Source organism: Mustela nivalis (genome assembly GCF_964662115.1).
Source record: "Mustela nivalis genome assembly, contig: HAP1_SCAFFOLD_379, whole genome shotgun sequence".
NCBI classification, from domain to species: Eukaryota; Metazoa; Chordata; class Mammalia; order Carnivora; family Mustelidae; genus Mustela; species Mustela nivalis.
Window position 1 is genome coordinate 640,372 of NW_028136271.1, and position 14,845 is coordinate 655,216.

General features: G+C 42.6%; 1 protein-coding gene and 1 long non-coding RNA gene across 5 annotated transcripts in view; both read right to left on the bottom strand.

The window, feature by feature from the left end:
* Nucleotides 1–14,845, bottom strand: part of LOC309857099 (conserved oligomeric Golgi complex subunit 2-like) — a 141,251-nt gene that overhangs the window by 37,019 nt on the left and 89,387 nt on the right. Inside the window, exon 5 of one of the 3 annotated variants that reach the window (XM_082749977.1) lies at nucleotides 1,062–1,121. The exons of the other annotated variants lie outside the window; for them this stretch is intronic. Coding sequence (XP_082606103.1) covers nucleotides 1,062–1,121 — 60 coding nt within the window. The remainder of the gene's footprint in view (nucleotides 1–1,061; nucleotides 1,122–14,845) is intronic. 3 annotated transcript variants of the gene reach the window in all.
* Nucleotides 3,806–14,845, bottom strand: part of LOC309857100 — a 42,338-nt gene continuing 31,298 nt past the window's right edge. For both annotated transcript variants that reach the window (XR_014307481.1, XR_014307482.1), the window contains exons 6-7: nucleotides 10,955–11,158; nucleotides 3,806–3,875 (exon numbers count right to left, since the gene is read on the bottom strand). This is a non-coding gene — a long non-coding RNA (uncharacterized lncRNA). The remainder of the gene's footprint in view (nucleotides 3,876–10,954; nucleotides 11,159–14,845) is intronic.

The following is a 14,845-nucleotide window of genomic DNA, read 5'->3' on the forward strand; positions in this document are numbered from 1 at the left end:
GTGGTATCTTGTAATAGCACCCCTAGAAAACTAATACAAACCCTGCGAGAGGAAAAGTAACCAACCAGAAGCCCATGGGGAATTGAAAAGAAAAAAAGTACCTATCTATCTATATAGATATAGATATGTCTATATCTATCTATACATATATCTATATATCTAACTCTTTAAAACATTGAAAATGAACGCACATTTGTGAACCCTGTGAAAAGAAAAACAAGCAAAAAAGTAAAAAAAATAAACTGAGCCCCAGGATTCACTCAGCTTTCACCTAGAGGAATTCTGGATGGTGAGGGTAGGGAGGAGATTCCAAGGAAAAGATGGGAGTCTCTCTGATATGAGGAAAGAGAGATTGGAATTCAGGAAGGCTGGAGTGATGAAAATGACCTGACATGGGTTCCAGAGAGACGGAATTCAAGTAGAAAACAAGCTCTTGAAAATACACACTGGAGTCCTCTTGAGTCCTTGGTCCATAGGAAGCAGTGTGTGTCTTAGAAAATGCTCCAGGTTCTGACAAATAGTCAAGGCAACGGAACCAGATGGTTGCCAAGACTCCTACAAGGCTAGAGGTCATTGGAGGTCCTACCAGCCAGAGGGAAGTGTTCTTCTGGCTAAGTCACAATATTCAGTAGAGACCCGGTAAGGAGCATGAGTTAGGAGCGGGATGAAATGATCCCTCGGAGAAAGCTGACTCTAGAGCTTCCCTAAAGAAGGGGAGAACAACTGTAAAAAGGGTCAGAAATACCTACTAATCTCTGACTGCCCCTGTGACAGCCAATCAAAGAAGGCAGAAATTAGCCTCCAAAGGACTCAGGTCATCGAAAGGAAGGCAGTTCTAAAAGGAAAGGGAAGAAGGAATAGACAGGAAAAAGAAAATACGCCTAGCGAGGTAGTAGACTTCAAATTCAACATTTCAACAATGACCTTCAGAGTGAACGACTCAAATTCTATTGAAAGAAAAGACCTCAATAGGGCAGTGAAAAATAAACTCTACTTAGAAGGAAGCAGAGGCTAGTATAGATTTTGTGGAAAGAAAAAGGATGAAAAGGACTAGACCTTACCCAAACGAATCCTCAAAGGCTGCTTTTCCTAGGTCTTGAGAAGAGACAATGGAAAGACACCTGATAAATGAACAGAGAAAGAAGACATTTCAGAACACAAAAGGACCCTTTTAGAAACACATGGCTATCCTCAAGTTGTCTGCATCCGATGAGAAAACTCATTGAGATCAACCATATTGAAGCCCATAAAACAAGGCTAAAGCTTTTCTTTCTTTCTTTGTGAGAGAATGAGTGAGAGAGAGCATGAGAGAGGAGAAGGTCAGTGGGAGAAGCCAACTTCCCAAGGAGCTGGGAGCCGGAAGCGGGAGGAGATCTGCAAGACCGGGGTCATGACCTGAGCCCAAGGCAGTCGCTGAACTGACAGAGCCACGCAGGCACCCCTCTCCAGAAATTGGTCCACAACAGCTGAGGGGCACCTTGGTGGCACCCTCAGTGAAGCGCCCAACTCTTTGGTTCTGGCTCAGGGGGTGATCTCAGGCTCTTGAGATTGAGCCCTGAGGCAAGCTCTGGGCTCAGGGCAGAGTCCACTGGGTCTCTCTTTTGGTCCTGCCCTTTCCCCCTCACACTCAATTGTGCTCTTGCCCTAAAACCAAGTATGAAAATCCTTCACAGAAGGGAACAATGGTTGAGAGTGGGAGGGGTGGGGAGAGAAGTGACAGGCCCCAGGGCGAGCGGGAGGTGCCCTCGGTGCTGCCCGCCCTGCCAGGGCCGGGCTCCCTCAGCGGATGCCGCCTTCGCCCACGCCGCCCTCCGTGCTGCTGTGGCAGGGAGCAGCAGGGAGCAGCTGAGCCCAGGGAGCCTTGGGGCAAGCCTCCTTGAGTGCCTCCAGCGCCCTCTGAGTGTGCTAGTTGCGGGGTTGGGGGTGGGGCGGGGCCACAGGTCGGTCCAGGGAGGAGGTGAGGGCAGCGCCCAGGTGCCCCCGGCGGGGGAGGGGCAGGCAAGACCTACAGAGAGATCCCCTTGGGACTGCTGGAGCTGCTGCAGGGCTTCATGCTGGACTTGGCGAGGCAGCAGCCTGCGCACCCTGCCCTGCATCTGGCTCTTTTCTTAGCAGGGAGCCTTTTTACCCCTGCCTCTCTGCCTGTCTCTCTCCCTCCTTCTCATCTCTGTCAAAGGAAGAAAGAAAATCTTAAAAAAATCATCGAACAACCCTCCATATTCTTGTCGTTCTTTAGGGCACCATGCATCAACATTTGATTTTTACTTCATGAATTGAAGGAATTGTTTGATTTATTGACGAATTGGACAGAAAGACAGAGACAGCGAGAGAGCAAGTCCAATTTGAGAAGGAGTAGAAGCCGTGGAAGTGGGAGAGGGAGAAGCAGGCTTCCTGCTGAGCACAGAGCCCAGAAAGGTCTGGAGCCCAAGACACTGGCATCAGGACCCCAGATAAAGCAGCCGCCCAGGTGCCCCACTCCATGATTAAATCCTTTTTTCACGATTAAATTCATTGGATTAAGCAACACTCTTTGGGGTCTGCCTCCTTGGGTTAACACTAACACATTGTGTTTTCCTTTGCTCTTTTGTGATCACTGAGGATTTCAGGAATCTTTTCATGTTTCTTGGCTGATGGCTTTCTCCTTGGGATATTTCTGCTCTAGGATTTTCATTGTTTTGAAGTTACCTATCTATCCTTCTTGATTCCTACTTCTCCTATTTAGAGTTGTATACAGTTCCTTATCTGGTATCTCCATAGAGCCTTTAATAGTTTTAGTCTTGTCATTTGTTGGGCAAGATTTTTTTGTTTGGAACCTTGGAATGACAAGAGTCCAACTTCCCAACTGCTGGTGCCCCTCGGAACAACTTGTTACTTCAACTGTAACCCCTGGAGGATTTTACTAGTTACCAAGCACATTTACATATGACCTCTAGAAATACATATACTGGCAACAGTTCTTTGGGGAAAAGGATGATATATGACTGTGAAGCTGGGTAGTTGCGGATGCCCAGCTTGCTCAGGGCGGAACACCGCCCGTTCACAGAAGCTGGGCAGCGGGGGATACCTCGCTTGCTCATGGCGGAATGCAGCCCCCTCACAGAAGCTGCGCTGGCTGGAAGCCCGGCCGGCCCAGGGCGGAATGCCGCCTGCTTCAGGAAAGCGGAGCACCCGGGAACGCCAGGTTAGCTCAGGGTGGAATGAAAACCGCCTGCCTCCCTTATCCGCCATCGAGCCTTTCTCTTCCCAGAAGTGCCCGTTGTTAGTTACAAGAGTTCTTTCAATGTGCTTGTTTAACTATAAACTTTATCCTCCTTCTTGCTTGTCAGCAAGATGGGATTAACATTTGACCTTCCTCAATCCTTCTATTGGCTATTGTTTTCTATCCAATAAAAGTGAGACTGTCGAGTTGCTCCTGGCAGCCGTCCTTTTCGACTGTTGTCCCCTGCTCCCAGTCTTTTCCAGCTGACTGGTTCGTGCCTAATTCTTCTCTCGTCGCCATCTGGAAGCGGCACCCAAGCTTTCTTGGGCTTCCTGTTTTTGGTGTTCTGTTCCACTCATCTCTGCCACCGGCCCCAGGTCCTCAAAATGGTTTTCTATGGTATCTTCCAGAAAACTTCTGATGTCCTCTTTAGTATGTAGGCTACATCAGTAGGGAATAGTGTTAAAACCTCTTCTGTTCCATGTGGATATTCACGTCGTTGAGCACCGCTTGGTCAAAGTCTGCCCTTTTCTGTTGGTCTGTTTTCTCTGGTCATTTCAGGAGTCCTTTTGTAAGAAATCCTATCCCATCAGATGCTCCTCACTCTCTTTCTCCCTTACTCTTGCTCTGGCTTCTTTCTTCAGATTTGCCAGGGAATGACGAGTCCTTTTCATTCCTATGAAGAAAGAAGAATTGGCTGATCCACAGATACCATTTTTAGTGATATACAAGTGTATATATAATAACTGATATGGAGATGTACATGTGCACCTACATATATATTCTTTAATCTATAAAGTATGGAGGTTGGATTAAGTCTGAAGTCTCTTGTACGGCTTGATAACCTGTGACTCTTTGATCAATAACTTCCATTTTCCCACAGGTCAGAGAAATGGGAAAAAATGCACATATGAACATATGTAGCACGTTAAAAAATGATCACAAATCCTATGACTCCCCATTCCCTTTGATTCACATGGGCTATGTGACTGTGTTAAACAGTGAAATAAACGTGTCAGTTTCAGGCCCAAGTCCAAAAGGAACCCCTCTCTTGGAACATTTGCTATTGGAGCTCTGAGTGGACAGGAAAGAAGTCCAACAACCTTGTTACAAAGACTGCACGGAAGTGGAGGGCCATCTAGCCTCACCTCCCAACTGTACCCATCAAAGTGACAGGCATGTGCATAAAGTCATCCTGAATCCTCTAGACCAAGCAGCCGCCTGCTGAAGGCCACCACCCACTGACCTCAGTTAATGCCGTATTAAGCATAAAAATTGCCCCATGAGATCCTGCCCTAATTTCTGACCCCCAAAACATATGTAATATGACAAAAGGGTTGTTTTAAGCCCCAAAATTTTGAGGTCATTACATAACTAATTGGGTAACATGGCAAATACGTATCCAAAAATAATGTAAATCAAGGAATATGTTTAAAGGCACCAAGTTATCTTAAAAAGTTCTCTGAACACACAGAAAAACAGAACTACAGAGAACAAATTGATCGATTCCAAAGAGGAGGCAGCGGGTGGACAGGCAAAATGTGTGAAATACAGTGGGAGATAACAGGCTTCCAGTTACAAAATTAATAAGTTGCAGGACGAAAGGCACAGCATAGGGAATATGGTTGGTGGTACAGTACGGCGAGCGCAGCATAACATACAGACTTGTCAAATCTTGTTGTTTTATATCTGAAACGAAAGCAACATTGTGGGTCAGCTATACTTCAATTAAAAAATCAAAGGAAGTTTAAAAAAATTAAAAGTGAGCTCTATTATCCAAATAGGACATACGAGATGGAATTCCTATTATACCATAAATTGAAAACGACTTCTCTTTTTTTTTTTAAGATTTTATTTATTTATTTGACAGAGAGAGATCACAAGCAGGTAGAGAGGCACGCGGAGAGAGAGGAGGAGGAAGCAGGCTCCCAACTGAGCAGAGAGCCTGATGCGGGGCTTGATCCCAGGACCCTGAGATCATGACCTGAGCCGAAGGCAGCGGCTTAACCACTGAGCCACCCAGGCGCCCCGAAAACGACTTCTCTTGATAGAACAATGCTTTCCTTAGTCTTAGTCCCTATTCCCTCCACAAAAACAAAAACAAAAAACAAAAAACAAAAAACAACTACTTTTGAAAAACATCTTGGTATTTTGAAAATTATAACTGCAGTGAGTGATGAGAGTGAAAACAAACTGATAATCCACGTTTCCTCATTTCTTATCCCTTTTATGAAGATGAACAGTAAAATCATATGTAAGAATTAACCAGAGAGAGGTCCATTTTCCACTCACTATAATCAAGCTGGAATTCTCAACTATTATTTAGTATTAGTTGATTCTGGTGGCAAATGCAAGTATGGTTTCACTTCTTGGGCACATGAGGAAGATTTGGTTGGTGAAACAGACATACCAGGTTGGCCCAGGCCTGCACTGCCAGGGTTCGGAAAATTGCAAGATACAACCTGACACTTAAAAATTCCCATCAACAACTACTGCTGCCCCCCCAACATCTTGTTTCTTCCCACAGACAGCTCATACTGAGACCTGTCCACTGTCAGGGTCAAGCTAAAGGGGGATGCCCACAAACTAGGTGGGAAATGAGAGTATGCAACTGCAGCTCTGTGGGGATGCCTAAGGCCACTGAATGCCCCGTCATGATTCTCCAGCACAGATGGGGGCAGCCTGCACCACGTGGGTAGAGCTCTAGGACACAGAAAGTACTGGAGTGGCAGTCAACAAACAAATGTGTTTGTGTAATATATAAACCCCCATAGGGTTGTCAATTGGTGGGATTCACTTTTTCTAACTGTTCACCCCATGACATACAACTTCAGGAAACCCAGAGCCCATGGATTATTGTTAAGGGCACATTTGGATTCAATCAAAGTGTAACTAAGCGTAATCATACACATAAATACAAATATCATTAAAAAAATCAATACCACCTCAAACTTTCTTTTTTATTCCCAAATGAACTTTCATGGGTTTTAATATCAATTAATGTGCTTATATATAGAACTGGTAAAAAATCAGTCACTGATGAAATTTTAAAATTACCACTCTGCTTTCCCCAATTTCTGTTGATGTACTTTTAGCTCACACAAAAATGAATTACTAAGGAATAAATCATACTTCACTGAACACGTTTCAGCTGAAATGATGCACCAAGATGTACAGCTTTGGTCAGGCTTATACTGCTGTTGTCAACATAGTATATGGGGTGTAAGAGCTACTGTCTTTTCCTTCTCCCATGAATATTAGTCCTAACAGACTCTTCACTTGGAAAGAAAACTTAGTCTAGAAGGTACACTAATTCCTCTCCTCCCTGGTGAAAAATACTGTTAGAGGTATTAATTTTAGATAGAGAAGCAAGTTCACTTTGGAAAAAAGCACACACACACACAAAACCCTCCAACATGACCTTTAATACAGTGATAAGGGTGAAAGTGTAAACTTCATTTGGAAACAGCACTCAAATTACAACAGCCGTATACTCTTTGAAAAGGTTTTTCAGATCAACTGATTGAATCATATTTAATTTACCTAGGGACAATTAGATAAAATTTAAAATTCCAAACAAAAACTTTTAGGACACAAATAAAATTATATGTGCTTTTATTCCTGCAACTATCTCCAAAATCTAATATTCAATGGTTTAAATTGCTGCATTTCTCATTTGCAATGCAGATGAAGAGAGGAACACAGCAGACACGTGTGAGATGAGGTGTGAGGCATAAAAGGGAGCACAGGAGGCAACTGATCAGCTGAATAGCGACTGCCCCAAAGATGACCATATCCTGAGCCCAAGAAGCTCTGAGTACTTTACCTTACCTGGCAAATGGGATTTAGCAAGCATGATTAAATTAAGGTGTGAGGGGGGAGAGATTATCCTGGATTACCTCGGTGGTCCCAATGTAATCATGAGGATCCATAAGGAGACAGGAGGATCAGAATCAGAGGGCAATGTGAAGTTGGAAACAGAGGGATAAAAGGTGGTGCAATGAAGGGCCACAAGTCAGGGAATGCAGGCAGCTTTAGAAGCAGGACAAGGCAAGAAAGTGGATTCTCCTCTAGAGCCTCCAGAAGGAACACAGGCTGCTAACACCCTGATTTTACCACACTGAGACTGATTTTTGAACTTCTGACCTCCAGAACTGCAAGATAATCAATTTGTGTTGTTTCAAGCCACTGAGAATTTGTCATTTGCTACAGTGGCACTAAAAATCTACTAGAAGAGCTCACTGAGACATATTGAGTCTGTACAATGGCAGGGACCATTTCTAGGTAGGACTATCTTCAGGGTGTGGTAGTACTGGGTCTGGAGAGTTGACTGCCAGCATCCTTCCTCCCTCCCCCTCCCTGAACCCCAGTTCACTGCGTGCCTCCTCCACTGCAGTCCAGGTGACTCACAGGAAGCTGGCCCCATCCACACTACAGGGAAGGGTTCTGTCATGGAAGCCAATCATGTTCCTCCTGGGCCATTCACACAGCCAGCTGCACGACAGTCAGTGCCTTGTTACTGTTCTATGAGAGACAGTAACCTAGGTTGTCCCACACACACAAACTGGAAGGGCTTTACAGAAATATCTGGGTTGTCTCTGAATGTGAACAAGGAAAGCAGTGCCCCCACTGCGGGCAGCCATCACACAGTCAGCAGGGGGTGGAAGACAAACTGGCCAGAGGGAAAAGGCAGAGTAAGGAAAAATGGAGAAAATCATGGAGACAGTGTGAATAAAACACATTCTCTGCAAGCCCTGCCATGAGCTGCTTCTTCATAAGATTGAAGTTTTTTTTTTTTTTGTTTTTTTTTTTTTAATCTTTAAGACAGTTTGAGTTAGGATGAGACAACCATCCAAACTGATTCAGGACGTCAGACTTTACGGAAACTAAGAAATCCAGATAATAAAAGTACATGACTCACATGTGTGAAATGTTTTCTTTCCCACTAAGGGCGGGGGAAAACTAGAACCTTGAATTTGTGGTTATTCCACTATTCTTGCTATTTTTCATCACTCAAATGTATTTTTCAAGAATGAGGAACTTATTCTCAATGAATACAGTGATGGTTCCCTGAAAATTTGTAACCAAGTAGGGAACAGAGTCTCTAAACAGATTGTTTCGAATTGACTTAACAATCACACAAGATAGACTGTAAAATTTATCAAAGAGTAGGGCTGAGTTTCTTATATATGATTTCATGCAAATTTTTGTCTACCTGATGATTTTTAGTTTTTGTCTACAGGGTGAGTGAATAAAGGTGTCTCAACATGGTCCAGAACTAATGGTGTTCCCTGGCTCACTATGAAATCCAGGGTCAGTTCTGTTTTCTTTTCCATAAACTTCTCCTTCCTCTCATTTGGTCTGTTTTTCAATCGGACTTTTGTCTTCTTCTCAATTTGGAGGCACGTCAGAGACATGAACTCCTTGAACAGCTGATGTTACAGATGCTTTTCACAGCCTGTTGCCCACATGCAGCTTTACTCTTTTTTGATATACAAATATTTTTCAAATTTTTAAAATAAAGTGGCATGTCATTTCTTCTATGGTCTGTGGGTCTTATTTCTACCTAAGGTAGTCTACCACTTCCCAAATTTTTACATGCCCCTAGATTGTCACCAAATTCTTTATCATTTTGTTTGTAGAGTTAGAACTTAAACCAATTCACAAGGTTAATCAATCTGACATCTGCTTACATATGTGATAGGAAGCAAGAGTTCTAAGAAAGAGAGTTCTTTCAGCTCTGAGGGAAAGAGCTTAAAGTCAATATTCAATGATACTCTGTCTCATTTTCTAGAAGGAACTGGTGGTTTCTGTTTGGAACTCTGACAATTTTTTCTTAGTCCCTGAAAGTCAAATAGGTTTATGTCTGTTTTGGTTTGAGTCTGTTCAGCTAATTCTCCCTGGGACTTGAAGGCTTTATGAACTGAAGGCATGACTGTTTTTCAGCTCAAGAAAATGCTGCATTAGTTCAGTTATAACTTCTGTTATTTTCTCCTTTTGTCCTCAGGGTACTTGCAAGGTAGATTTGGACCTGACCTCAGATCTTACTTTTTCATTTCTCATTTCCATCTCTTTGAAATTTTCCTCAGTGTTCTCGGATATTCCTTTAGAAAATCAATTTTGTGGGGCACCTGGGTGGCTCAGTGGGTTAAGCCACTGCCTTCAGCTCAGGTCATGATCTCAGGGTCCTGGGATCGAGTCCTGCATTGGGCTCAGTGCTCGGTGGGGAGCCTGCTTCCTCCTCTCTCTCTGCTTGCCTTTCTGTCTACTTGGGATCTCTCTCTGCCAAATAAATAAAATCTTAAAAAAAATCAATTTTGTTCTCAGCAGTGATTATTACTGTTTACAGGGTTCCTATTACATGTGAATTTAAGTTTCAAATCTTTCTTGTATTTTTATGTTTTAAAAGATTTATAAAATTTATTTGATACAGAGAGACAGAGAGAAAGTGAGCACAGACAGGAAGAGTGGCAGAGGGAAAAGGAGAGGGAGAAGCAGACTGCCCACTTAGCAGGGACTCCCCATCCCCCACCACAGGGTTTGATCTCTGGCAGACATTTAACCAACTGAGGCATCCACGCACCCCAAAGCTCCCTTTCAAAATCTTCAGTAAGTATTTTGCTGCTCTTTACTGTAACTGTATCCCCCTCAGACTTCTTAACAGTAAGTTTCTCTAGCTCTGTAGTCAGTTCTTAATTAATGAGGACACGTGCTCTAGACCTCAGTTTGGTGCTCCTCCACCAAGATGCTACCTGCCACTCTGGTGTGTGAACTCTTTTTTTTTAAAGATTTTATTTATTTATTCGACAGAGAGAGATCACAAGTAGGCAGAGAGGCAGGCAGAGAGAGAGGAGGAAGCAGGCTTCCCGCCCAGCAGAGAGCCCGATGCGGGACTCGATCCCAGGACCCTGAGATCATGACCTGAGCCGAAGGCAGTGGCTTAACCCACTGAGCCACCCAGGCGCCCAGGTGTGTGAACTCTTGCAGCTCAGGCCTAGTCACACTTTTGGGAACTCTGGGGCATCAGCGAACCTGCTCTAAGGGGACCATGCTTTGTGCATAAAAGCAGGCCCCTGCCATGAAGCAGCCCCTATCAAACCTCCCCAAGTTGTCCTTCCCTACACAGCACAAAGTCTCTAAGCAACTCAACCTGCTGGGAAAGCCCATTTCTCTATGACCAAGGACCACAAGAGAGGGAAGGTATACCATGGGCCCCACACAGAAAGATGTCTTCACTGAAAGCCTTCGAAAGAGAGTCTGCCTTTTCTTCCAGGCATTCCATCATGGCACCTCAAAATCCTGAGATGCTCTTCCACTGCTCCCCCTGAGATGCCAAAACGCACTTGGCAGTCAAATAGGTCCTTCCCACAGCCCACCTACATGATTCTTGAGGGCCTGCCTGGTGCTGGGGATGGGTGAAGGCAACACAGGCGGCTGGTCTTGTGCTCTGATGTCACTGGCTCTTGAGCAAAGGAAGGAAAATGAGAGGGTCCAGGAGACTGCACACAGCACCATGTTCTCAGAACATCTCCCTGGCCCCCAAGATCACCTTGTCATGGCAATGTCAGCAGAGCATGGCAAGTGCTACCTCAGAAGTCCCTCTGACACCTCAGCAACAGAGAGAGAGCCCACCCATAAACATAATCCCTAGAACCAGCATCCTTTAGGAACCAAAACCCCTATGAGTCAATTACTTTGGTATGTGTTAGTGTATTTTTACCTATGTAAAATATAAGAAAAAGAGGAATGACATACCTGTATGATTTGGGGCAGTACAGCAACTCGATTTTGAGTGCTTTGGATTATAGCTAGATACTTTTTTTCCAAAAAGAAATTTATATTCCATTTAATAAAAACAATGTGAATTGCCATGTATGGAATTTTTATACTATAAATGTTTTCATTGTCTTGAGTGGTAGTAATGTACATACACTGGCGCTGGTCTCAAATGGGGGATGTCTGGAAGGAAACAGAATACATGATTAGGGGAGTGAGTGTAACCCACCACCCTAAAAAGTTCAATTTCTCACAAACATATACCTCAGCTATATATTTGGTTGGATGAATATCAACTAAAACTTTAAAATTAAAGTACCAGAAACTATTAGGGATGACATTTTTTGGTAGACTTGTTTCTGATTCTGTCTTGTGACCTGACAAAGGTGGGATGGTGGCTCTTGTTACTGCTTGCTTATTACAGCTATGGCATACAGCGGTGGAAGTACTAAGTACTAAGCCACTAAAAAATTTGAGAAAGGATAAGCAATTCTAATAGTAAGAATATTTTCACATACATTATAACTAATTTAATATTTTGGGACTGAAACAAATCTAGAAGAATGTACAGACATTCTTCATCATTTCAGGTACTTTAACATCCAATACTACCCTAATCAAATCCATGGGACTTTAATTTTATATAGCCTTTTCCTTGTATATGAATCTGAAGAATAGAATCGGTATAAACTACGTTATGTCTGAAAGAATTCATCTTTGAGTATCAGACTTGACCAGCTCCACAGAATTAATAACAAGTCCCTTTCTTGGTGCGGCCACATTGGGAACAGTGTGGGAATTCCTCAAAAAAATTAAAATGGAGCTGCCCTACGACCCTGCAACTGCACTCTGTATATACCAAGAAGATACAGATGTAGTGAAAAGAAGGGCACATCTGTACACCAATGTTCATAGCAGCAATGGCCAAAGTCACTGAAGTGTGGAAAGAACCAAGATGCCCTTCAATGGATGAATGGATAAAGATGTGGTCCATATACAATATGGATTATTATGCTTCCATCAGAAAGAATGAATACCCAACTTTTGTATCAACATGAACTGGACTGGAAGAGATTATGCTGAGTGAAATAAGTCACCAGAGTCAATTATCATATGGTTTCTTACTTCTGGAGCATAAGGAGTAACACAGAGGACATTGGGAGATGGAGGGGAGAAGTGAGTTGAGGGAAATTGGTGGGAGAGACAAACCATGAGAGACTGTGGACTCTGAGAAGCAAACTGAGGGCTTTAGAAGGGAGGCAGGTAGGGGGTTGGGTGAGCCTGCTGATGGGTATTATGGAGGGCACCTATTGCATGAAGCACTGGGTGTGGTACATAAACAATGAATTCTGGAACACTGAAAAGAAATAGAATAATAAAAAAAAAGTCCCTTTCTCCTTTAAATTTCATAATCAATACAAAATGTTACATGGTATTGGACTTGAGCTACTACTTGCTGTATGTCCAGATCTCTTACTGACTTTCTTTTTTTTTTTATTTTCAGCATAACAGTATTCATTGTTTTTGTACCACACCCAAGCTCCATGCAATCCGAGCCCTCTATAATACCCACCACCTGGTACCCCGACCTCCCACCTTTTATATACCTGGAGGCACTTGCATGAGGCAGACAAGTTCTCAATAAAGAACTTTAATTTCAATATATTAAAGTATACTATGTTTTCCACAGTGAATATAGACTATTTATCAAATCAGAAACAAGTTCTGAAAAAAATACCCATATACAGATAGCTAACAAATACACAGCCCGGTACCTCTAAAGGTTAGTACTTCCACATATTTCAAAAGGCATCAAGTTTCTGCTGTTTTCCCCTGATCCAAGCATGCACATTTGTGTGTATGTAAGTAAACACCCAAAGACAACTGAATTAGTAGTCCACATTCACCACATGGATTAATGCCTGTTGTGATCTCTTTCCCTCCCAAATTGTTTCTGATTATTCACTTTAACTAATTTTGCCTGCTTTCCAATAATAGGGAGAAGAAAATTTGCTTCCCCACCCCAGCACCAATCAAAGGGATACTTCTGTAGTGTGAGCCTTCATTTTCCTTAGGGGAAAACAAACAAACAAACAAACATCCAAAAAACCCTGAGCAGTGAAACTAGAAATTCCCTCATGTTTCCTTCCTTTCTGGAGCTTACTGCCCTTAGGTTGCACAGTTGCCCAAATATTGGCCCCTCCATAAGAAGCTGTAAGTAGCACCTAGTGGATGAAAGATCCAGGATCGGGGCGCCTGGGTGGCTCAGAGGGTTAAGCCTCTGCCTTCGGCTCAGGTCATGATCCCAGGGGCCTGGGATCGAGTCCCGCATTGGGCTCTCTGCTCAGCAGGGAGCCTGCTTCTCCTCATCTCTCTCTCTGTCTGTCTCTCTGCCTATTTGTGATCTCTCTCTCTGTTAAATAAATAAATAAAATCTTTAAAAAAAAAAAAAAGAAAGATCCAGGATATAAGGAAGGGCTACTCTGGGCAGTTGCATGGCCTGGGATGGTCTGCCTCACCACTGGGCAAGGTCTCGGGTCTGGGGTCACCATACCTCAACACCGTTAAGAGAAGACTTCAACAAGAATGTATATTTCATCATCTTTGCCTGAGAAAATAAACACTGCCTTCAATAAACAGTTTCAATAAAAAATTAAAATTTTAAAACTTAATTTTAAATATAATTATACCAAGAAGAATCATGACACATGTTGAATTATTTTAGGAGCCACAGTCTTCCTCAGGTACAAATAAATAGTTTGTACAAATAGGTAAAATCATTTATTAGGAACCTTTAAACCTCTTACAATAAAGTTACCATTCAATATAAGAATAAAGTGACTATTTTGCTTAAAAATAAACAAAGGTCACTTTGAACGAGAATGGCAGCTTCCCTGTGGACATCCTCTATACCCAGCCCAATCAGTACTTACCAAGTACAAGTTTGTAGATTTTGCTAACATGGTAAATGATGAAAATAAATGAGGAAGACAATATTTTCAAAACAGTGTAAAAAGAACTTTAAAACAAGTATCTTGATTCTCCTTATTCTTCCACTCTAATTTGTAGCCTTTGGATAATATGTGGGAAAGAACATATATACATTTAAATTTTAACTTAAATGTCTACTGAAATAAAATGCTATCTTATTAAAATTCCTATCCGAAATTAAAAAAAAAAAGTCATGGTGACAAATAATGTTGACAATCATGTAATGTAATCCTATCTTAAAACTCAAAACATGCTAAGAATGAATATTTCAAAACTAAATGGTTCATTTTGTTAAAAATATTCTTACTGAGTATTAAAAAAAATCACCCAATGGTATCATGTTTTTAAACTCATTCTACTCATCATGCCTGTATTTTATCCCACCAGTTTTCTCTAATGACTTAGCATTCTTTCTTGTCTGCTCTCCTCTCTCATTTCCTTTCGCCAGCACCAAAAACACAAAGACTCCAAAGTCCTGAGAGCAGATTGGAGTATCCCTTTGCCTTCTAGAAGCTGTGCATTTTGACCCTACTGGTCCATTCCACCTGCCCATTAGGCAAGATTGCCCAATAGGACAGTGCAGTCAAAAAGGGAGGCAAGGACAGAATCTTGAGGGATAGCAGAGAGAAAGAATCACCTTAAGAAAACTGGCAAGAATTCCTATCTTACATTGATGTCTTTCATCCATTTTGAGTTTAATATTTTGTTCTAATAACACAACTCTGGGTGGGCTCCCAGATGGCTCCTCAGTGGGGACACATCACCAGGAAGACCACACCATGATTAGAATTTAGAATCTTCGGCAGCCCCACCCCAACACCTACATTCCCCCAGAGAGGGGAGGGGTCTAAAAGCAGAGCACATCTATGTAAGGAAGCC